This window comes from Arvicola amphibius, chromosome 5 (assembly GCF_903992535.2).
Source record: "Arvicola amphibius chromosome 5, mArvAmp1.2, whole genome shotgun sequence".
NCBI lineage: Eukaryota > Metazoa > Chordata > Mammalia > Rodentia > Cricetidae > Arvicola > Arvicola amphibius.
Window position 1 is genome coordinate 50597415 of NC_052051.1, and position 18246 is coordinate 50615660.

An 18246-nucleotide genomic window follows, 5' to 3' on the forward strand; every position below is an offset into this window, starting at 1 on the left:
CCCTCACCACAGACCCTTGGAGAGAAGGTGTAAGAAGCGGTCACGCGGAATGGTTTAGGTGACAGAGACACTATGAGGAGCATCCCTTTTCCTGTGTGGTTGCAGGTGCTGGTGGTTTCTTTCCCAGCCTCCACCTATTATTTTGAGTTTTGGGATGTTTGAGGATGAATGTTTAGCACCCCCTAGACACTTCACGGGCTCGCCAGTTTGCATTGCATGACGTCACTCCCTTTCTAACTTCTTTCTTTCCTGATCACTGTCTCCTGAGCAATTCCCACCTCACTCTGTCATGCTGTGGACATTTCTGTAGCCTGTTTGAACGCAAGTTCAAACACATTGAGAAGCTTGCTTCTTTCTCACAAACAAACAAAGGAAAAGTCCCAGGGTAAACGGCAGCTGAGGGAGCATTTAGTTTGTCGATTCCTCAAATCGTGGCTCTTTCATGACCTGCTGCAGGAAGTACTGGGGATGCCTGTTAGAAATGCCCACATTTGCTAGGTTCAAAGCTTTGAAAGTGAATCTTAGCTCTGCAGTCTTCTATTCCACTTCAGATAATTCTTGCTCTTCCTGTAGCGAGATGAGTAGTTTAGCCGTAGCCCGTCTCGACTTGTATCTGCCCATTCAGTAAGATTTTTTTCTTTAAATAATTGGTTGAGGGGGAGAATTAACTCATTTTTAAAAAAAATGTTAGCCGGGCGGTGGTGGCGCACGCCTTTAATCCCAGCACTCGGGAGGCAGAGGCAGGCGGATCTCTGTGAGTTCGAGGCCAGCCTGGTCTACAAGAGCTAGTTCCAGGACAGGCTCCAAAGCTGCAGAGAAACCCTGTCTTGAAAAACCAAAAAAAAAAAAAAAAAAAAAATGTTTTAGCTGCAGAGTGAAATTCAGAATGGAAGTGACCTGCTTCGGTTCACATCCACTTTCCACGCCCAACTTCCCTGCCTAATGTTGCGCTAATTGGAAATGATACTGCCCCAGCTAGGTGTCCAAAGAGAGGAACAACTGGACAGCATTATCAACTCAATCTGCCGCGTTTTTAGGAATAGGGCAGCCCAGACTCAGAGTCCCAGCATGGCTGCCTGTGAACTGTAACTACAGTCACCAGATTCCTCCTGGCTCATCCCCAGGCTCTGGGTTCGAAAATATATAACTTATTTTCTTTCCCTAAACTATGCCCAATGCAAGAGAAAAACACTTGCATTCGTGTCTTTTCTAGTCTAGAGAGAAGTAAGCCGAACACAGTGCCAGCTGGACAGTTGTGTGTGTGTGTGTGTGTGTGTGTGTGTGTGTGATAAGATGCCTCAACAAATGGTACCAGGGATTGAGTCTTAAAGAGCAAGAGGCTCAGAAAGAGGACCCCTCCCCAGAAGAACTCAAAGATGCAGAGGGATGGTTAGAACACCTGTATATCATCTTTGGACAAGTGTCGGATGAAGATTTCAAAAGTTCTGACAGAAATGATCCAGGACATGAAGGATGATACAGATTTAGTCAGTCCCTAGAGAGGAATGTCAGCAAAACTGGTGAGAAAACAAGCAAATATATAAAACCCAAATGGGACCGTTGGGTTCCATTAGTTTTAGGTCTATAACAATGTAGGTTGATAAGATGTTTCTACTACTCACTATGTTCTATGCTCTGAGATTTAAAAGAGCATGAGAAAAAGCAACGCCAACAACGCCAGTCAACAATGTAGGTTAGAGCCATCACTACGGACTTCTGTGTGTGATTACACTACACAAACGAAGCGATTTTGTTTAGTCACACTAATGTCTAAAAGTGAAACAAGCAGCTTAGTGGAGAGAGGATCCTTTATACCTTTGTAAGAAACCTGAAACTGGGTTGATTGTGAAGAGTTGTGTAAGAGCTGATTAAAGTTCGGATTGTTGCCCAAACATATGGGTGTTAAATACATACATTAGAAAGAATTACTCTTGCCTTGGGCTGTCTGTGCTCACACCTCCACACAAAGAACTGCGTCTTGATGATCTCAATAAGTTACTAAACTGCCCTTAAAAACCTAATTTTGCATGAAGGCCCGGAGCAAAGCCTTGGCAATATTAAGCTGCAGATTTTCCGTGGAACGGCATCTACTTATTTTGGACCCTGCGGCTGTAGGCATTCATTTGCTACGCATCATCAAACCAGCAAGCAGCCTTTCTGTCAGGCACATAGCAGCTGTTGAGCGAGAAACATGGAAAAAAACGACGGGGCTGGCTCAGTGCTCCCTTGGAGGGGAGCCTTCCTGGTCCGGTTGTTAACTGCTGGTTCTAAAGGTGTGTTGAAGGAGGTAGGTAACACCAGGTACTTTCCATACCCAAATTGAGATGTCTTCCTGAGCAGCATAGAAAGGCACAGCTGAGCTCCTGTGTTCTCCATACCAATACTCACATCTAAGTCTCCCCGCAATACTCAACCCTTCTTTTTCGAGTACATAGAATAGAACCCTGTCGATTTTTATCACAGTAAGTTAGGAACTTAGGTAAAAACACAACTAAGTTTTTCAAATGAATTTTATATTCTTAATAAAAAAAAAACACTCTGCAAAACTGAATTTTTAAGTGGCAAATTATTGAAAAGCAATAAATCATCACTCCTGGAATAATACAACTTTAAAAAATACGATTGTTTTAAATTGGTTACCTGCATTGTAAGTAATCATTTGCGATGACTGGAGCCATTTCAACTATCATTTAAAGCCTAAAGTTGGGAATATTTTATGAGCATTTGCTATTTACTGCTGGTATCTGACAGTAACACAGTTATTTTCTTTGGGAAAATGTTCGGCAACATGGCGTTTTTATGAATCAGGTCATGTATGTAGTTGTGCGCACATTTTTTGCACTTTCCCATAATTTGTTTTTGCTAAGTGAAGTTTTGCCATTTTTCATAAGTGGGGCAGACTGAGGCAAATAAAATGCAAATGTCAGTATGTCCCAAAGTGTGACCATAGGTGTTTGAAATAGATATGCTTCCTACAGCCATGTGCTTGAAACTCTGCAAGAAGGGAGAAATACTTGCTTGACCATTCCCCTGTTGAGCAAACTGGAAAATTCCAGTCTCTCAGGAGTTAGTGTTTCACCTTTCCTTCCTGGCATTGTCCGAGGCAAAAAAAAAAAAAAAAAAAAAAAGTTCTCAAGTGTAAATGTCTTCTGTGACCTTCATCTTCTGCACCTTTGATAGTGAACCCAGTTTGTTATTAAGCTTGCAATTTACATAAAAAATCGTTTAGGAGGGGAGGTTACTCACCAATTCCGGCTTCTCCGACAATCCAGGAGAGGCGAATGAAGAGCATGACTCCCCAGATGTTCAGCATGCATCTCACCTGTGGGTGAAAGTGAGGACGGAAAGGGGTCCTGAGCCAAGCCCAGCCAGCCCCCTTGGTAACTCTGGTGTCCATGACTAGCTGGTGAAGCCCGTCGGACCACCCGGCGGATGCTCTCCTTTGTAAACAGTTTTCTCACCAGCACGCCTTTCACCCATCCAAACTTCACAACCCCGGCTGTGTCTTCTTCCTTGTTTTCTGCTTGTTCATCTCCAGGCATTCCATCACCATTAGCAACCCTGTCGGCTGAGCCAGGGGCCACGGCCACATTCTGCATTTTTACAGAGGAAAAACAGAGCAAAACAGTAATGGTTCAGTTTCTCTCTCTCTCTCTCTCTCTCTCTCTCTCTCTCTCTCTCTCTCTCTCTCTCTCTCTCTCTCTCTGTCTGTCTGTCTCTGTCTCTCTGTCTCTCTCTCTCTCCCCCCCCTCTCTCTCTCTGTCTCTCTCTGTCTCTCTGTGTCTCTCTCTCTCTTAATGGCTCAGCTTTTTAAAACTTTCAAAGCCAAATCAAAACAGTGGCCATAAAACTCTAGAAAAAAGAAGTATTTCAATAACTTCAGCAAATAATATTGTTATTGCTTCTTACCCTGGAAGACAATGGGTCCCCATTATGAGCCATTTCCAACCATGGCTAAGGCTGTAGGATGGTAGGCAGAGCCAGGGCCATCCTGCCACTAGCAGCACAAAAGTGGTCAAACTTAAATGAATATAAAATGCAAACGGATAAAAACAAGACAATAGACTCAAGGGAAGAAAGAAGGCAAGGCCAGGTGCGTCTCTTGTGCCACATGTTTGGAGGACCAGAGTGATTAGCTTCCTGGATGCAGCAAAGCTGGAATTCTTTCCCTCTGCTTCATTTCATTCAGTTACTTAAAATGATCCCCCACCCCGTCTTCCCCTCTTTCTCAATCGCTGTTCCAAATAATTTTTAGATGAGAATAGAATCTCTCCCCTAACTCTTTTCTCTGCCTTTACTTATTCTGTTAAAATAGTTTCTTAATAAACTACAACTTTGCTTAAAAATAAGTAACGGCAACAAACTGTTCAACCAAAGTCTTTAAGAGAGTAAACAGTTAAAACCCAAAGAAGTGTTTTCTCTTCACACGCAAACAGAGCACTTCTGGTAGTCTACAGAAGGCTAAAGGCATGTGTAATTGCAAAACTATTCATCCCGTATCGGAACTTTCATTGATTTAACTTATTTATTTATTTATTTTATAATATATGAATGCTTACCTGCCTGCACGTGTGCATACCATGTGTGTGTTTGGTGTGTACAGAGGCCAGAATGGACCTCATATCCCTTAGAATTGGAGTTATGGATGGTTGTGAGCAACCATGTGGGTACAGAAAACAGACTCCACGTTCTCTGCAGAGGCAAACAAATGCCCTAAACAGCTAAGCTATCTCTCTAATCCCAAAAGGATTTTTTTTTAAAAAAAACAAAACATTCTAATTTAATTTTTTGCTTTGTTTTCAATACATCCCGACTGCAGTTTTCCCTCTCTCCACTCCTCCTCTTGGTCCCTTCCCCTTCCACCTCCTCCCTTCCCCAGACCCACTGCTCCTCCATTTCCCTTCAGAAAGAAGCAGGCTTCCCAAGGATATCAACCAAACACAGCATAACAAGATACAGTAAGACTAAGCACAAACCCTCACATCACGGCTGGATGAGACAACCCCGTAGGAGAAAAAGGGTCCCTAGAGCAGGCCAAAGAGTCAGAGATATTCCCACTCCAACCTTTATGAGTCCCACAAAACACCAAACTGAAAAATCATAACATATATACGGGGGACCTAGTACAGACCCGTGCAGGCTCCATGATTACTGCTTCAGTCTCTGTGAGCCCCTATGGATGAAAGTGAGGACGGAAAGGGGTCCTGAGCCAAGCCCAGCCAGCCCTGCTTAGTTGATTCTGTAGGCCTTGTTCTCCTGGTACTTCGACCCCTCTGGCTCCTACAATCCTTCTTTCTAGTCTTCTACAAGATTCCTCAGTAGAAACAAAAAGAACTATACATAAAAAATTTTTGAAAAAAATTAGTATATGATTTTATCTCTTTCAAAAACTTCCTTTTGAAAGATTATTTTTGTATGATATCCCTTGAATACAATGTGGAGAATATATGTTTATTTCAAATTAAGAATAGCTCTTATTCTCTTAATTTTTCTTCTGCATATATCTGAATAATTTCAGGTATTTTATTTAGTCTTTGTTTCTTATCCATTTTTCATTGCTCCCTTTGTACAGGGCACATTTAAAAAGGGAGAGAAAGAGAATGAATCTCAAGCCATGTCCTTTCTTCCCTCCCAACCTTATCCAAACATAAAATCATATCTGTTTCTACTTCATAACTGTAATCTTGCCACTGCTATGAATTGTAATGTAAATATTTGTGTTTTCTAACAGTCTTAGATGACCCCTGTGATAAGGTCATTTGACCCCAAAGGGGTTGCAACCCACCAACTGAGAACCTCTGGTCTAGTTCATGCTAAGCCCATGCTTTGCTATTGTGTTTGCTCTCGGTCCCTAGTAGCTACTTTGAAAGGGAAAAAAAAAATCATCAGATGAAATAGCTTAGGTTTAGATATAGATAATCAAATTTTTAAATTCCTTTAGGAAATTGCATTACAGATATTTGTAATGTAAATGTGTGTTGGCAGTCATGGTCCCTCACTTTGGAGAAGGGACTGGAATCACAAGGAATTTTAGATTGTGCTTTACTTCGTTGGGTTTGTACAAGATATTACCATTCAAATTTATAGTCAGCATAAAGTATCAGGAAGCCTTCATATAAGTATTTTCCATGCTAAATTTTTAAATTCAATGTGTATTTTTCATTGACAACACATCTTGGTTTAGACTAGCCTCATTTCCAGCACTCAGTAGTCATGGGTCACGTATGGGCTAGCTAAACAGAGGCCCACACAGTATAATACATTTCTGATGAAAGCATTAGGTGCTTTTCACACACCAAGTAAAAGTGGTTTTCTTTTTATGACTTCTAGACACATAGGCAGCTAATAGTCACCTGTAGCTTTTACTTTCATTTGTGTGCTGTGTATCATGTGTCTATGTTTCTGATGTGTGTGAATAAACATATAGGATGTATGCATTTGTGCTGTGTACGATGTGTGTGCATGTGTGCTTGTGTTTGTGTGTATGACCGCAGGCATGAATGTGTTATGGCATGTGTGTGAACATCAGAGGACAACCACAATTGTTGGTCCTTGCCTTCCATCTTGATTGCAACAGGGTTTCTTGGCTGTTTGCTGATGTGTATGCCAGGCTGAGTGGTCCCAGAGCTCCTGGGGAGGCAGTCTCCTGTTTCCACCTCTCTCTCTTGCCCTGTGTGTCCACACCAAGCAATGTTGCAAGTGGAGACATCTCCCAGGCACAGCTTTAACTTCCCATGACTAAAACGTACAGTCTTTAAAAGCATAGGAGTTACGGGTGTGCTAATAAAAATGTTGAAGGGATTGTTTGGTTAGAGAATTCACTTTTTCAATTTAGTTCAAGAAGCCACCTTTATAATTAGAAGTATTAGTCACCATTAGTTAGTCGCCATTCCGTGGCTGGGGGTCATGTGAGAAAGCCTTAGCCACTTGTCTTTTTGGATGTGGTTTTGGGAATAAAACCTATGCTTTCTGGTAAAACTTGATGAGGAAACCCTAGGAGATTGCCGTGCTCTTGATGAACTCCAGTGGTGATGCTGGCCCTTAGATTTGGAGAATGAGAACAATAACAACGGAAAACAACAATAAGCCAAACAAAAAAACCACCCTCAAAACAATAAGGAAATAAATTGCATATTTAAAATTATCCATCAAAAGAAGCTTTTTATTTCCTGGTGGGTGCTAATCCTGCTCACAGCTTCATGGTTTTCGAGTCCGCCACTTGGACTGCAGAGCATGATACAAAGAGAACAGTCTACAGGCAGGACAGATAAACCACCAGACACGGAAGTTAGTACAGCAATAATTTCCTAAATTGTTCAAAAGCAAAGTCAACGTCTCTTTTCATAGATAAATGGAACTTGCTAGTGTTTTGAAGTTTTAAGTTTATTTATATCAAGGGCTCAGAGCCAGTGACCTCAAATGTATATTTCCTTCTGTGACTAATGTTTACAGTAAATTTACAAGGACGATGCCATTTTCTTGGCTCACTAAAATATAGGAGCAAAAGGGCTCTGTATCTTGTAAACTACAGGTGGAGTCTAATTTTTGTCATGAAATTAATCTAGGGCATGTCCTCCAGCAAGCTACTTTTTGCTTTCTTAAGAAGTGAAAATGAGAACACATCCAAGATTTTTTTTTTTTTAAAAAAAAATATTATCTAGAAGTAGTTAAAGACAAAATCACCTTTTATGTGGTCAAGCAAATCTTGGTTTCACTCTTTGATAAATGCTTCCTTTGTATGCCAGAAGAACAGCAAATTCAATGTCTCATTCAGATATTGAACATGACTTGAGAGGAGGCTTGTGGGCACCTCAGGGTGCTAAGCCCTGCCTAGGGGGCTCACAGACATCTGGATGCTGTCGGCCGATGTGTCAAAGATGAAAAGCTTTGTGGCGACATCTTGCCTGTAGCTGTTTTTTCTTTTTGTCACAATCTGAATTAATTTTTCTGTTTCCCTAAATGATGATCCTTAACTGTTCATAAATGCATTTTTAACTTTCTGGAATGACCATCCGTTCCCCGAGATTTCTCCTTGTGTATTGCAGATTCAGCGAAGAGAAAAATAAAGTGAATTTAAAGAGACAGAAAGACAATTTTGTACCAGTCTTTCCCCTCCCAATACTAAAAAATGAATGCAGCTCCAATCACATGTGTTCTGAGGGGAACTGGAAACAGAATGCTTTCTATGAAGCTCAATCCTCCTCAGACACCAAGTGATCACGGTGCATTCTTTGATGTGGAGAGATCGCCAAGGTCGATGGTGTGGGGAAGAGAGCAGAGCCCAGAACAATGTAAAAGCCTTGGTCTTATTCAATCTGTTCAAAAACTGATACGCCAATCCACAAAGCTTTCCAACGTGCTGTGTCAAAGGCAGTTCCGGCATTCTGTATGGCCCCTGCGATGGCATACTGAGAAACCAGTGCTTCTGAGTTTATCCCCCTAACTTCAAGACCTTCACAAGCTAGGCCTTTAGAACTTACTCGTAATCTACCTTTCTCTTTCTAATGTCTGTACTAAGAGCGACTTTCTTCCTACTCCACTGCAGCCCATTAACAGTGCTAGAGACTGCACCGATAGTTTCTTACATTCTGGGCAAGTGCGCCCATAATGAGCTGTATCATTTGTTTGCTTCATCTTGTTTTGAATTCGAGCTTTAATTCTGAGAGAGGGTCTTACAAAGTTGCCCTAGCTGACTTTGATCTCGTTCTGCAGTGAAGACAGGCCCTGAACCCTTAATTCTTCACCCTCGTTTTACCTATTAGGCCAACCTTTGTCAAGTCATTTTCTGACTTGGAAATCAGGTTCCAGGCATAGCCAGGATTGCTGGCCTGAACTACCTACCAGGCCCCGCTTCTAGTTTCTTCTTAATGAGGTCTAAGGTATTATTTTTCTTCATTGTAAATTGTGGGAATGGATGAAATTTTAATATTGAAGGGGGCAGCTTTACAAGTTATGTGTAGTGTACAGGACTTGGTGGGGTAGAATTTTATGTCTTGTTCTGGACAGTTTTGGTTCTTTTTACTTCTCCAGACAATTGGAAGCTCCATGTATTGTTTAGCTCCTCTTTCTGCTCCTTCCACAACTTGGGATCACCATTCCCTCCTGTTGGTCTATTGTTTCTTTTCTCCCCCCACTTTCCTGTCCCCGGCCATTCTCCCTTACCCCCTCATTTAGAGAAAGAAACTGACAAGCAGTTTACCTAAAATATCAAATGACCTTCCTTAAAAAAATCTCCATGGAAACTGATGATGTGTCTGAATAGCCACAATATTATTAACATTATTATTATTATTATTATTATTATTATTATTATTATTATTATTATTATTCTAGCACCAGGTAGTTCAGAGAATGCCTAAAGTTGGCAGATCGTCACAGATACAGCACAGAGGACAAAGGAGAAGGCTTGTGGGGAGTGGGGTAGAATAGAACAGAGTGGGAGCATGGAATCTCCCTCTGGAAGTCCTAGTATGGAGTTGGGCCCCAGTCAGCCCAGAGAGTAAATTTTGGAGATGTCTTTCCTCTGGGAAGAAGGTGAGAAGAAAGTAAGAAAAGAGCCGGTGCCTTTTCCAGAATCATCCTGACAGAACCCATCCTGAGTGGGGGGTAGGGATGATTGGAGACTATAACTTTTTCCCCCTTTCCTTCTTTCTTTCCTTTCTTCCTTTCAAGACCAAGTTTTTCTGTGCAGCCCTGGTTGTCCAGAAACTCACTCTGTAGACCAGGCTGACTACGAACTGTCTCCAGAGTGCTGAGGTGGTCTGCACCACCACGCCTAGCCTGTTTAACGTTTCAGAACCAGAATGAATAAATGAATGATTATGGAATAAACTGTTCGTGCTCTGTTTTCCTGGAAGCATGGGTGCGAGTAAATAAACTATATTAGAATATATATTATCCAATTATCCTCCTAGATTGTAACCATATTCCACAAAGTGATATTCAGGGGTTGGGAGATGGTTCAGTGGCAAGGCACTTGCTGGGAAGTGTGAGGGCCTGAGTTTGAATCTCCGCACTCATGTAAATGGCCTGGGATGGTGTCTGTCCCACCTGTAATTTCAGCACTGAGGAAACAGAGACAGGAGATCTACAGAGGAAGCTAGCTAAGCTACCTGAGTTGTCAAACTCTGGGTTCTAGGAAGAGAATTGGACCGTGTCTAACACCAGCCGCAGACTACCACATACACCTGCATACATGAGTGCAAGCGCATGCAAACAGGCACACATGCAAACACATACACATGCAAACATGCACACATGCAAACACGCACACATGCAAACATCAGGCACACATGCAAACATCAGGCACACATGCAAACACACACGCAAACAGGCACACATGCAAACACGCACACATGCAAACACGCACATATGCAAACAACAGGCACACATGCAAACAACAGGCACACATGCAAACAACAGGCACACATGCAAACAACAGGCACACATGCAAACACACACACATGCAAACAGGCACACATGCAGAGTGCCACACAAACGAAACCAAAAACCAAAACCCAAACACCAGTGACGTTCATTACAAACTGCCAGAAAGGCAGGAAAGTCTGTCAACAATCTCGGAGGAAGTCACAGAAGAAATCTAAGCTTCTAAATGAGAACACAGCATTAGAGTCTTCCAGGGACTTTGAACCCCTTGTGCATTCTTTAAACAGGAAGTCTGGCCACTGTGCTTCTGTGCTTAAATCTAGAAGAGCAGAGAGCCTCCAGCAAAGGTATGAAGAAGAGAAACACAAGGCTGAATCTTATGTATTTCTGCTCTTTCCTTAAAGAATAAGAAAAGTAGTCATCACTCAGCCTCCGCTACCAGGGTAGACGAATCCGGGGCCGCATGACCTCTGCACCATAGGGTGGCTGACCCAAATGAACTACAAAAGCACAGTGGTTTTTTTAAGAATGGCCGTGGAGTTGTTAGCACTAAGGTGGAAGCGGCTTAGAATTCAGGGCGGCATGTTCAGCCGTTTGGGACTTGAGGAACCTTCTTATACACACCATAGGAAACATTGCCTCACTTTCCGAGCTCAGTCTGCACTTCTCTCCCAAGTCAGCAACCATTTGTGAAGCACATGGACCTTTTCTGTTTCTTGGGAACTAGAGACAGCTGTGTAAGGAAGACTGCTGGCACGCACCAGCCCTCTTCATTGGGAGCACCGTGTGTACAGTGTTCTTACCTCGAGGGAATGCTGGGAACCGTGCCCTTCAAGCTTACCTTGGCCAGCTGCTCGTGGATCTCCAGAAGGCTGGGCCGATTGACCTTGGGCCCGCTCACGCTGCCCGTGTTGCGGTAGTACTCAATCTTCGGGACGGCGTCCACGGTGTTGTGGCCAAAGGTTTGTAGGTAGTAGGTGTTTGTGTGAGAGTCGTAGGCGTGAAAGGTGGTGTCTGTTTTAGCAGCGTCTCCATTTTGGATGAAATTGTCGTAGCACTCCTGATTCCCAGGCCGAAAGCTGATTCTCAGTCTGTTTTGGGCTTCGTCTCCAAACGAGGTCTCTTCGTAATGTGGAGGGTCCGTGCTGTCGCTCATGGCGGCGCAGCTGCCACGGCCCTCGTTTACGACATGGACTTGAAAACGGCTGGCACCACTGGGCACTGAGCTGGAAGGGGTGTTCACTGACATCTCCTAGAATCTACTTTGGAACTACCTGTTTTAGGTATTTTTTTTTTTAACTCTGTATTTCTGCTTCAAAACAGGCAAGAATGTGTTTACAGTATGGAGGGCTCAGCTTTGGTTCTAGATGACCCAATAATTAGATTCCTGCTGTATTGTTGGTGTATTGTCTCCCATTTAATCTTCAGAATGATCTTCAACGCTGTTATTAAGAAAGAAAATTCAATTTGTTCCAGGCGATGCATGCAAACCTATTTAAGAAGGGCTGTGGTTTAAGGTGCACTTAACTTTCATAAGATACACAACTTTAAGTTTGTTTCACTAAAAATGACCTGTTCAGGAATCCTTGCTACCTGAGCAACGAAATCCTAACAAATAACCAGAGACTGGTTTCTGCAAACAGAACTTCCGATGAAGTAACTAGCATGTGACTGTTTGTCCTGTTTGCTTGGAAGTCACTGGGGCTTTTAGAAAGCTTACTAGCAATCAGGGATAGTAGGAGCCTTTACAGTCCGGCTAAATGACGAGACTGCAAAGTATTTTACCTTGATAGCATTATACACTGGCTGATACATGAAGCAGGAAACCTGAAAATGTTGACAAGTGTGTGTTGTTTATTACAAAAATCCATACATCATCAATGATGTGCCTCAGAAAGACCTTCACACGTGTAGCAAGTAAAAAGTTACATTTCAGAATGAAAATTTAAAAAAATGAAGCCGGCAAAGATGATTGCGAAATTTCAGAATTTTTAGTAGCCTTTGAAGCGCTTCGCTTGCTCGCGTATTTGTGCTTTTTATAAATGCCATTAAGGACGCCTTAAGAAATGGGTGTTTGGGATATGAAAATAAATTAGAGCTCTCACTAAAGGCTTACATTCTACTCGCTCCTTTTAATGAAAGATTTTGTGAGTTCAATAGGCCACACAATAATTTCCATAATTCTACAGTGATGTGCCAAAATTAAATACTGTCTCTATCTAGAGTGATATTTCTTTGCAGATACCTTAAATTTTGATTTTTTTTAAAGAAAGCTAGAAAAAATGAGAATGATATAAACAAAAACTCTCAAGCAGTGCTTTAAGGGATTTCTCTGAATTAAGGAAAAAAAAAACCCCACATATAACTTAAACTCGTAAATAACCTTTCCTGGTGAAATGACGAGTGAAGGCCATATCCCTTAGCTTTGTTGACCATTTAACACTGCACGGTCCCGGACATCTCCAGCCCAGTCCTCAGGGTCCACTTTTTGCCATGTTGTAAAGGGAAGCTCTTGCCCAGCCCACACGCTTACCTTCCCATCCGGCAGCCGCCTTCTGAGGAGTGCAGGCCACTTCAGCATGGCACACGCACATATATGGAGCCTTAGCTTTCAGCCCACAACCTTAGGCTTCTCCTCATTGGTTAAAAACTTCTTGAAAGAGATGACTTTTCATTCATTGGCCTGGAGTGCTGGGAGAAGCCCTGCCAGTCACTAGCCCTGGGGAACCGTGAGTACCACATCAACTAGTAACTCGTAGTAAATCATTAATCCTTTTAGGCAGTAAACAAAATAAAGCTTCTTTAATTCACAGATTGCTCAACAGCAAATCCTTCAAAAATATTGCTTCAGTTGTTTGGTACTAGATGAATTTAGTCCCATGGTCTGCCTTTCTTTCTCTGTGTCTATATCTCTGTCGGTCTCTGTCTCTACCTCTGTCTCTGCCTCTCTCTGTCTCTATCTCTCTATGTCTGTCTGTCTCTGTCTCTATCTCTCTTTCTTGCCATAAAACTTGAACCCAGGACCTCACGTATGCTAAGTAAGCACTCTAGCACTGAGCCTCCCACCCCATCTCTAGATGTTTTATTTTGAGGCAGTTTCTTGCTAATTGTCTAGGCTGTACTCCAGGCATCCTTGAACTTGCCCTTCTCTTGCCTCAGCTTCCCAAGTAGCTAGAAGCAGGCCTTTGCCACCAGGCCTAGCTCATCAACTTGTTTTTGATGAAACCTGGTGACCTTTTATTGCTCAGCAGAGGAGCCAAAATATTATCCTCAAAAGGTGGTCTCAATACTTTGTAGCTAGAAAATGTTAATTAGGTCATTTTAGCTTACTCACCTTGCCTCTTCTCTGCATAGGCAGTGAACAGGTTGAGAATAGCATTAGTTAGTTATTGAAAAAATTTCCACCTAGTGAGAAAACTACTTTAAGCTGCCCAAGTGGAAGGGGATATGCTTCCCAGTGGCTGGACACACTCCCCAGTGGCTAGACACACTTCCCAGTGGCTGGACACACTCCCCAGTGGCTGGACACACTCCCCAGTGGCTGGACACACTCCCATGTGGCTGGACACCCTCCCCCAGTGGCTGGACACACTCCTCGGTGGCTGAACACACTCCCCAGTGGCTAGACACACTCCCCAGTGGCTAGACACACTTCCCAGTGGCTGAACACACTCCCCAGTGGCTGGACACACTTCCCAGTGGCTGAACACACTCCCCAGTGTCTGGGTATACTTCTCGGGGGCTGGGTACATTTTCTGTCTCTGCATGGAGGGTCAATTTTTTTTTTTAATCACATCTAATTTTTGAGTTTTCACCAAAAAGTTTCTGCTCTCAAATGAGAGCTGGTGATCAAGACAGTACATACAATTCTGTGCAGGTTCTGTCATTGGTTTTCAATCAGGATGATTGAATGAGTCTCTGTGTCTAATAAGAAACTATCCAAGTGTTTTCCAGTTGGTTGGGTGGCTCCGCTGTGGTGTGATGTAGTGGTTAAGTGTGAGCAGTGATTGAAGAATGTTTGATTTCAATTCTGGTCCCTGCTTCTTCCTGTCTGGATGAATTCAGGAGACTCATTCACTGTGTGTGCTTTAATGTTCTCACATGCAAACGTGGATGCAGACAATAATGGCCTGTAGCTTGCTGAGTTATTGTGAGGATTAAATGAGCTAATTCATGTTTATGTTTAAACAGCACCAGTTTGTACATAATCCTTGTTTGTACTATTTTATCAATATTTATTATTGGTTTGTGACTCTTTTCCTACTCCCACCCCTGATTCTGAGACCAACCATTAAAGACAGGGATAGGAATCTGCTTATTAAAATAAAGGGAAGGGTAAGTTGATAACCAGACACAGTATTGTACAAAGGGACATGCAGATGCCAAAGGAAAACCCCTTCGAAGCTCTTAGCCAGGTACTCAGTCAGGCTAATGTCGTACCCAATCTTCTTTCTCTTTTCCTGTTTTTACAATTGTTTGTTTCTGTGTGGGTGGGTGGGTGAGTGCATGTGCTCACACATATGTGGTATGTGTGGAGAGCAGAGGACAACTTCAGGGAGTCGGTTCTCTTCTTCTGCTACGTTTGTCCCAGGGTTCAAAATCACGTGTTCGGCCGGCAGCAAGTGCCTTTACCCCCTGAGCACTTGTCAGCCCTCGTCTTCATAAAGACCACTCTAATAGAGGAGAATTATTCACTGAGTGAGGATTCCATGGGGCTGGAGAGATGGCTCAGTGGTTAAGAGCACTGGCTGCTCTTCCAGAGGTCGTGAGTTCAATTCCCAGCAACCACATGGTGGCTTACAACCATCTGTAATGAGATCTGGTGTCCTCTTCTGGCGTGCGGGCATACATGGAGGCAGAATGTTGTATACATAATAAATAAATAAAAAAAAATTTTTTTAAAAAAAGAAGAAGGACTCAGCTTAGGAAGTTGTCGGATGTCAGATTCAGTCGGGGTGGGGTGGGGGGGTGGCTGGGCTACTGATTTAATAGATCAGTACACTACCAAAATGATACTGGAACCCCCAAGCAAATTCTATTCCTTGTACCAGGATGATTGGCATTACCCGGCTCTCACGCGCCTTTGGGACTCCCCTGCCTTATTCATTCTTTAGTCTTTTTCCTCCACCAGAGGCCGGGTGCCTCTGACGCCAGTCTCTGCTTCCTGCTGCATGTCTGTCTGACTTCAGTGTGGATGAATTAGTTTCACTCCCAGTCTTCCGTCAAGTAGACATTTTCATTTGAGGCTGTTATCTCAGACCTGGAAACGATGGCCTTTGTCCTAGAGTGGCTGAGGGATGTTTGGGGATATGGATGAAGTGACACCCCATCCATAAAGTCAACCTTGGATGTGAGCTTAATTGAAGCCTTTGCGGTGGGTCAGGGACCAGAACATGCTGTCTGGAGTACGCTACCTTTCCTCCTGTTCTCCCTAACAGGCTCTCTGGTGTGACATTGGGGGCTGATCTGGGTATGATATTGGCCGCCTATTTGTAGGAACATTAACATTTCTTGAAGTTTCCATGTTCTATCCCAACTCTAACCAGCCATTTATAGTTATCTTCTCACTCTGAAAATACAGATGATGACCATTCTCCTACCCCCATCTTCACAAAAGACTAAGATGTACCAATAAAATAAAAATTAAAGCCATTGGTCAAGCACTTTCTGTCAGTGTATTCTCTTCCTAGTGAGACTGGGAATGACAGTGTGCTGGGAGCTGATGCTCTGAAATGGTGCGTTCTTTGTGAATGTGTCTGGCTTGCCTCCTTCCCTCCCTCCCTCCCTCCCTCCCTCCCTCCCTCCCTCCCTCCCTCCCTCCCTTCCTCCTTCCTTTCTTCATTTTCCCCTTTCTTCCTTCTTCTGTTCCTTCCTTTCTCTCTCTCCCTTCCCTTTCTCCTCCCTCCCCCTTCTCCTCCATCCCTCTCTTTCTTTCCTTCTTTTCTTCCTCTCTCTCCCCTTTCTTCCTTTTATTTTTTGAAATAAAAATCTGATCTTGTGAAATGGAAAGTCTTAGTGAATGATGTCTCTGGAACAAACAGAACCTCTGCATGAAGTTGGCCGTGAATCTTAGAGAGCCCTTCAGAAGCCCACGTCACAAAGATGATGCCTGGTGTTCGGGCACAGATGCCTTTCAGCCAGATCAGTTGAGCCCAACTTACTGAATTATTCTTGGGCCAGATTACCAATAGAATGTGAGGTGTTTTTGTACCAGCTGGAGCACCAAGAGTCTCCTTGACGTGAAGGCTTGATACAGAAGAACCACAACCAACACATAGGTTTTAAAATGCCTCTAGGAGCCGGGGTGGTGGCGCACGCCTTTAATCCCAGCACTTGGGAGGCAGAGGCAGGTGGATCTCTGCAAGTTCGAGGCCAGCCTGGTCTACAAGAGCTAGTTCCAGGACAGGCTCTAAAACTACAGTGAAACCCTGTCTCGAAAAACCAAAAAATAAAATAAAATAAAATAAAATAAAATAAAATAAAATGCCTCTAGGAGAGAAAACATCTAAACCACAACAAAAAATCTCTAGCAGGAATCTCTCTGTGGCTGCTGTTTTGGAATGCCACAGACTCGAATGGAAGTTTTGTTAAATAAATAAATAAATAAATATTTTTTTAAAAAGTTGTAGAGGCCAAGATGTTGGTTCAGTGGAAAAAGTGCCTGCCTTGCAAGCAAAGGCCCCTGAATTCAGATCCTCAACACCCATGGAAAACTCAGGTTGGCAGAGGCACGTGTGACTCAGTGCTGGGTTGGAGCAGTATGAAGACAGATGAAGAACGTGGTGTTTTTACATGTTCCATGGTTTCCCAAGTGCTTTTCTATCCTTTCCATCTCTGTCCTCTTGCCAGCATCCCCTAGTGACACAGGCTGCATTTCTCATCCTATTTTCACAGATGTGGAAAGCTGTCTACCCTGAGATCACTTTCGAGGTTATACAGCTAGATGAAGCTAGTTGTTGCATGAGCCAATATCAGAACCCTGACTCCTGACCTAGAAAATTGTGCCTCTTCAAACCTCATCTTGGCTCTCTGGCTTTCCAGGGACAAGTGCAGCATTTTTAGGCTGTTAGTTTAAAGGGCCATTCCATCCCTCTGGTTGTCTCTCTCTTGGAGTCCACAGAGATTAGACAACTGGCTCAGGGAGGCATGGCTCTAGTGGTGGAAGGACCAGCTGGCTGACCAGAGTTCATGCTTCCGTACACTCGCCCCTCCTACCAAGCACTGCTGGAGTTCTCTCATGAAGGAGGGTTATGCAGCCAGTGTCCCTGTGAGGCAGGACTGGTGGGCACTCTAGACTACAGCATCTTACCATGGAAGAGCTTCAAGCCTCAGAAGAATGTTGGGCATGCACTCTAAGAATCTTCAGATGTCTGCAGAGCTAGAAGGTTTGGGTGCTGGTTTTTTTGAATTTGCCCCACTGTGAACTTTCCGACCTATGTCCTCTGTTTGAGAAATGACAGTCTTTCCTTTTGGGGCCCAGAGGCCTTCAAGCCCAAGTGTTGTATAGCAATTTCCTCTGAGATAAGGTCCCATCTTGGAGGAAAGTTCCTCGAGACATGGAATGTTCTAAGGGGAGGGAAAACACCCCCCCACCCCCCAGCGAAGCTTGCTAAGTTTAGGGAATAAACTAACCCAAGGCTTCAGAAGGTCTCGGATATTGACCAGATAACCTAGATCCTGTCTTCCCCAACCTTACAGAAACGAGATTTTACCCAGCATGGTAGATAGATCAATCACAGATGTTTATTGAATTTCGTGAATGAAACGATCCTCTCAGCAGCAGCACAGTCAAGCTAATTACAAACGTGTCTACCATGTGTCCCAACGGCAACTGGAAAAAGCATGAAGCTTAGGCCACCA

The 18246-nt window shown here is 43.3% G+C and overlaps 1 protein-coding gene across 3 annotated transcripts in view; it reads right to left on the reverse strand.

Annotated features, from left to right (window-relative positions):
* Slc12a1 (solute carrier family 12 member 1) overlaps positions 1-11635 on the reverse strand; it is an 80990-nt gene extending 69355 nt beyond the window's left edge. For all 3 annotated transcript variants that reach the window (XM_038330116.1, XM_038330115.1, XM_038330117.1), the window contains exons 1-3: positions 11228-11635; positions 3462-3593; positions 3247-3322 (exon numbers count right to left, since the gene is read on the reverse strand). In XM_038330116.1, the coding sequence (XP_038186044.1) occupies positions 3247-3322; positions 3462-3593; positions 11228-11635 (616 nt within the window). The remainder of the gene's footprint in view (positions 1-3246; positions 3323-3461; positions 3594-11227) is intronic.
* Between the last annotated feature and the right edge of the window lie 6611 nt (positions 11636-18246).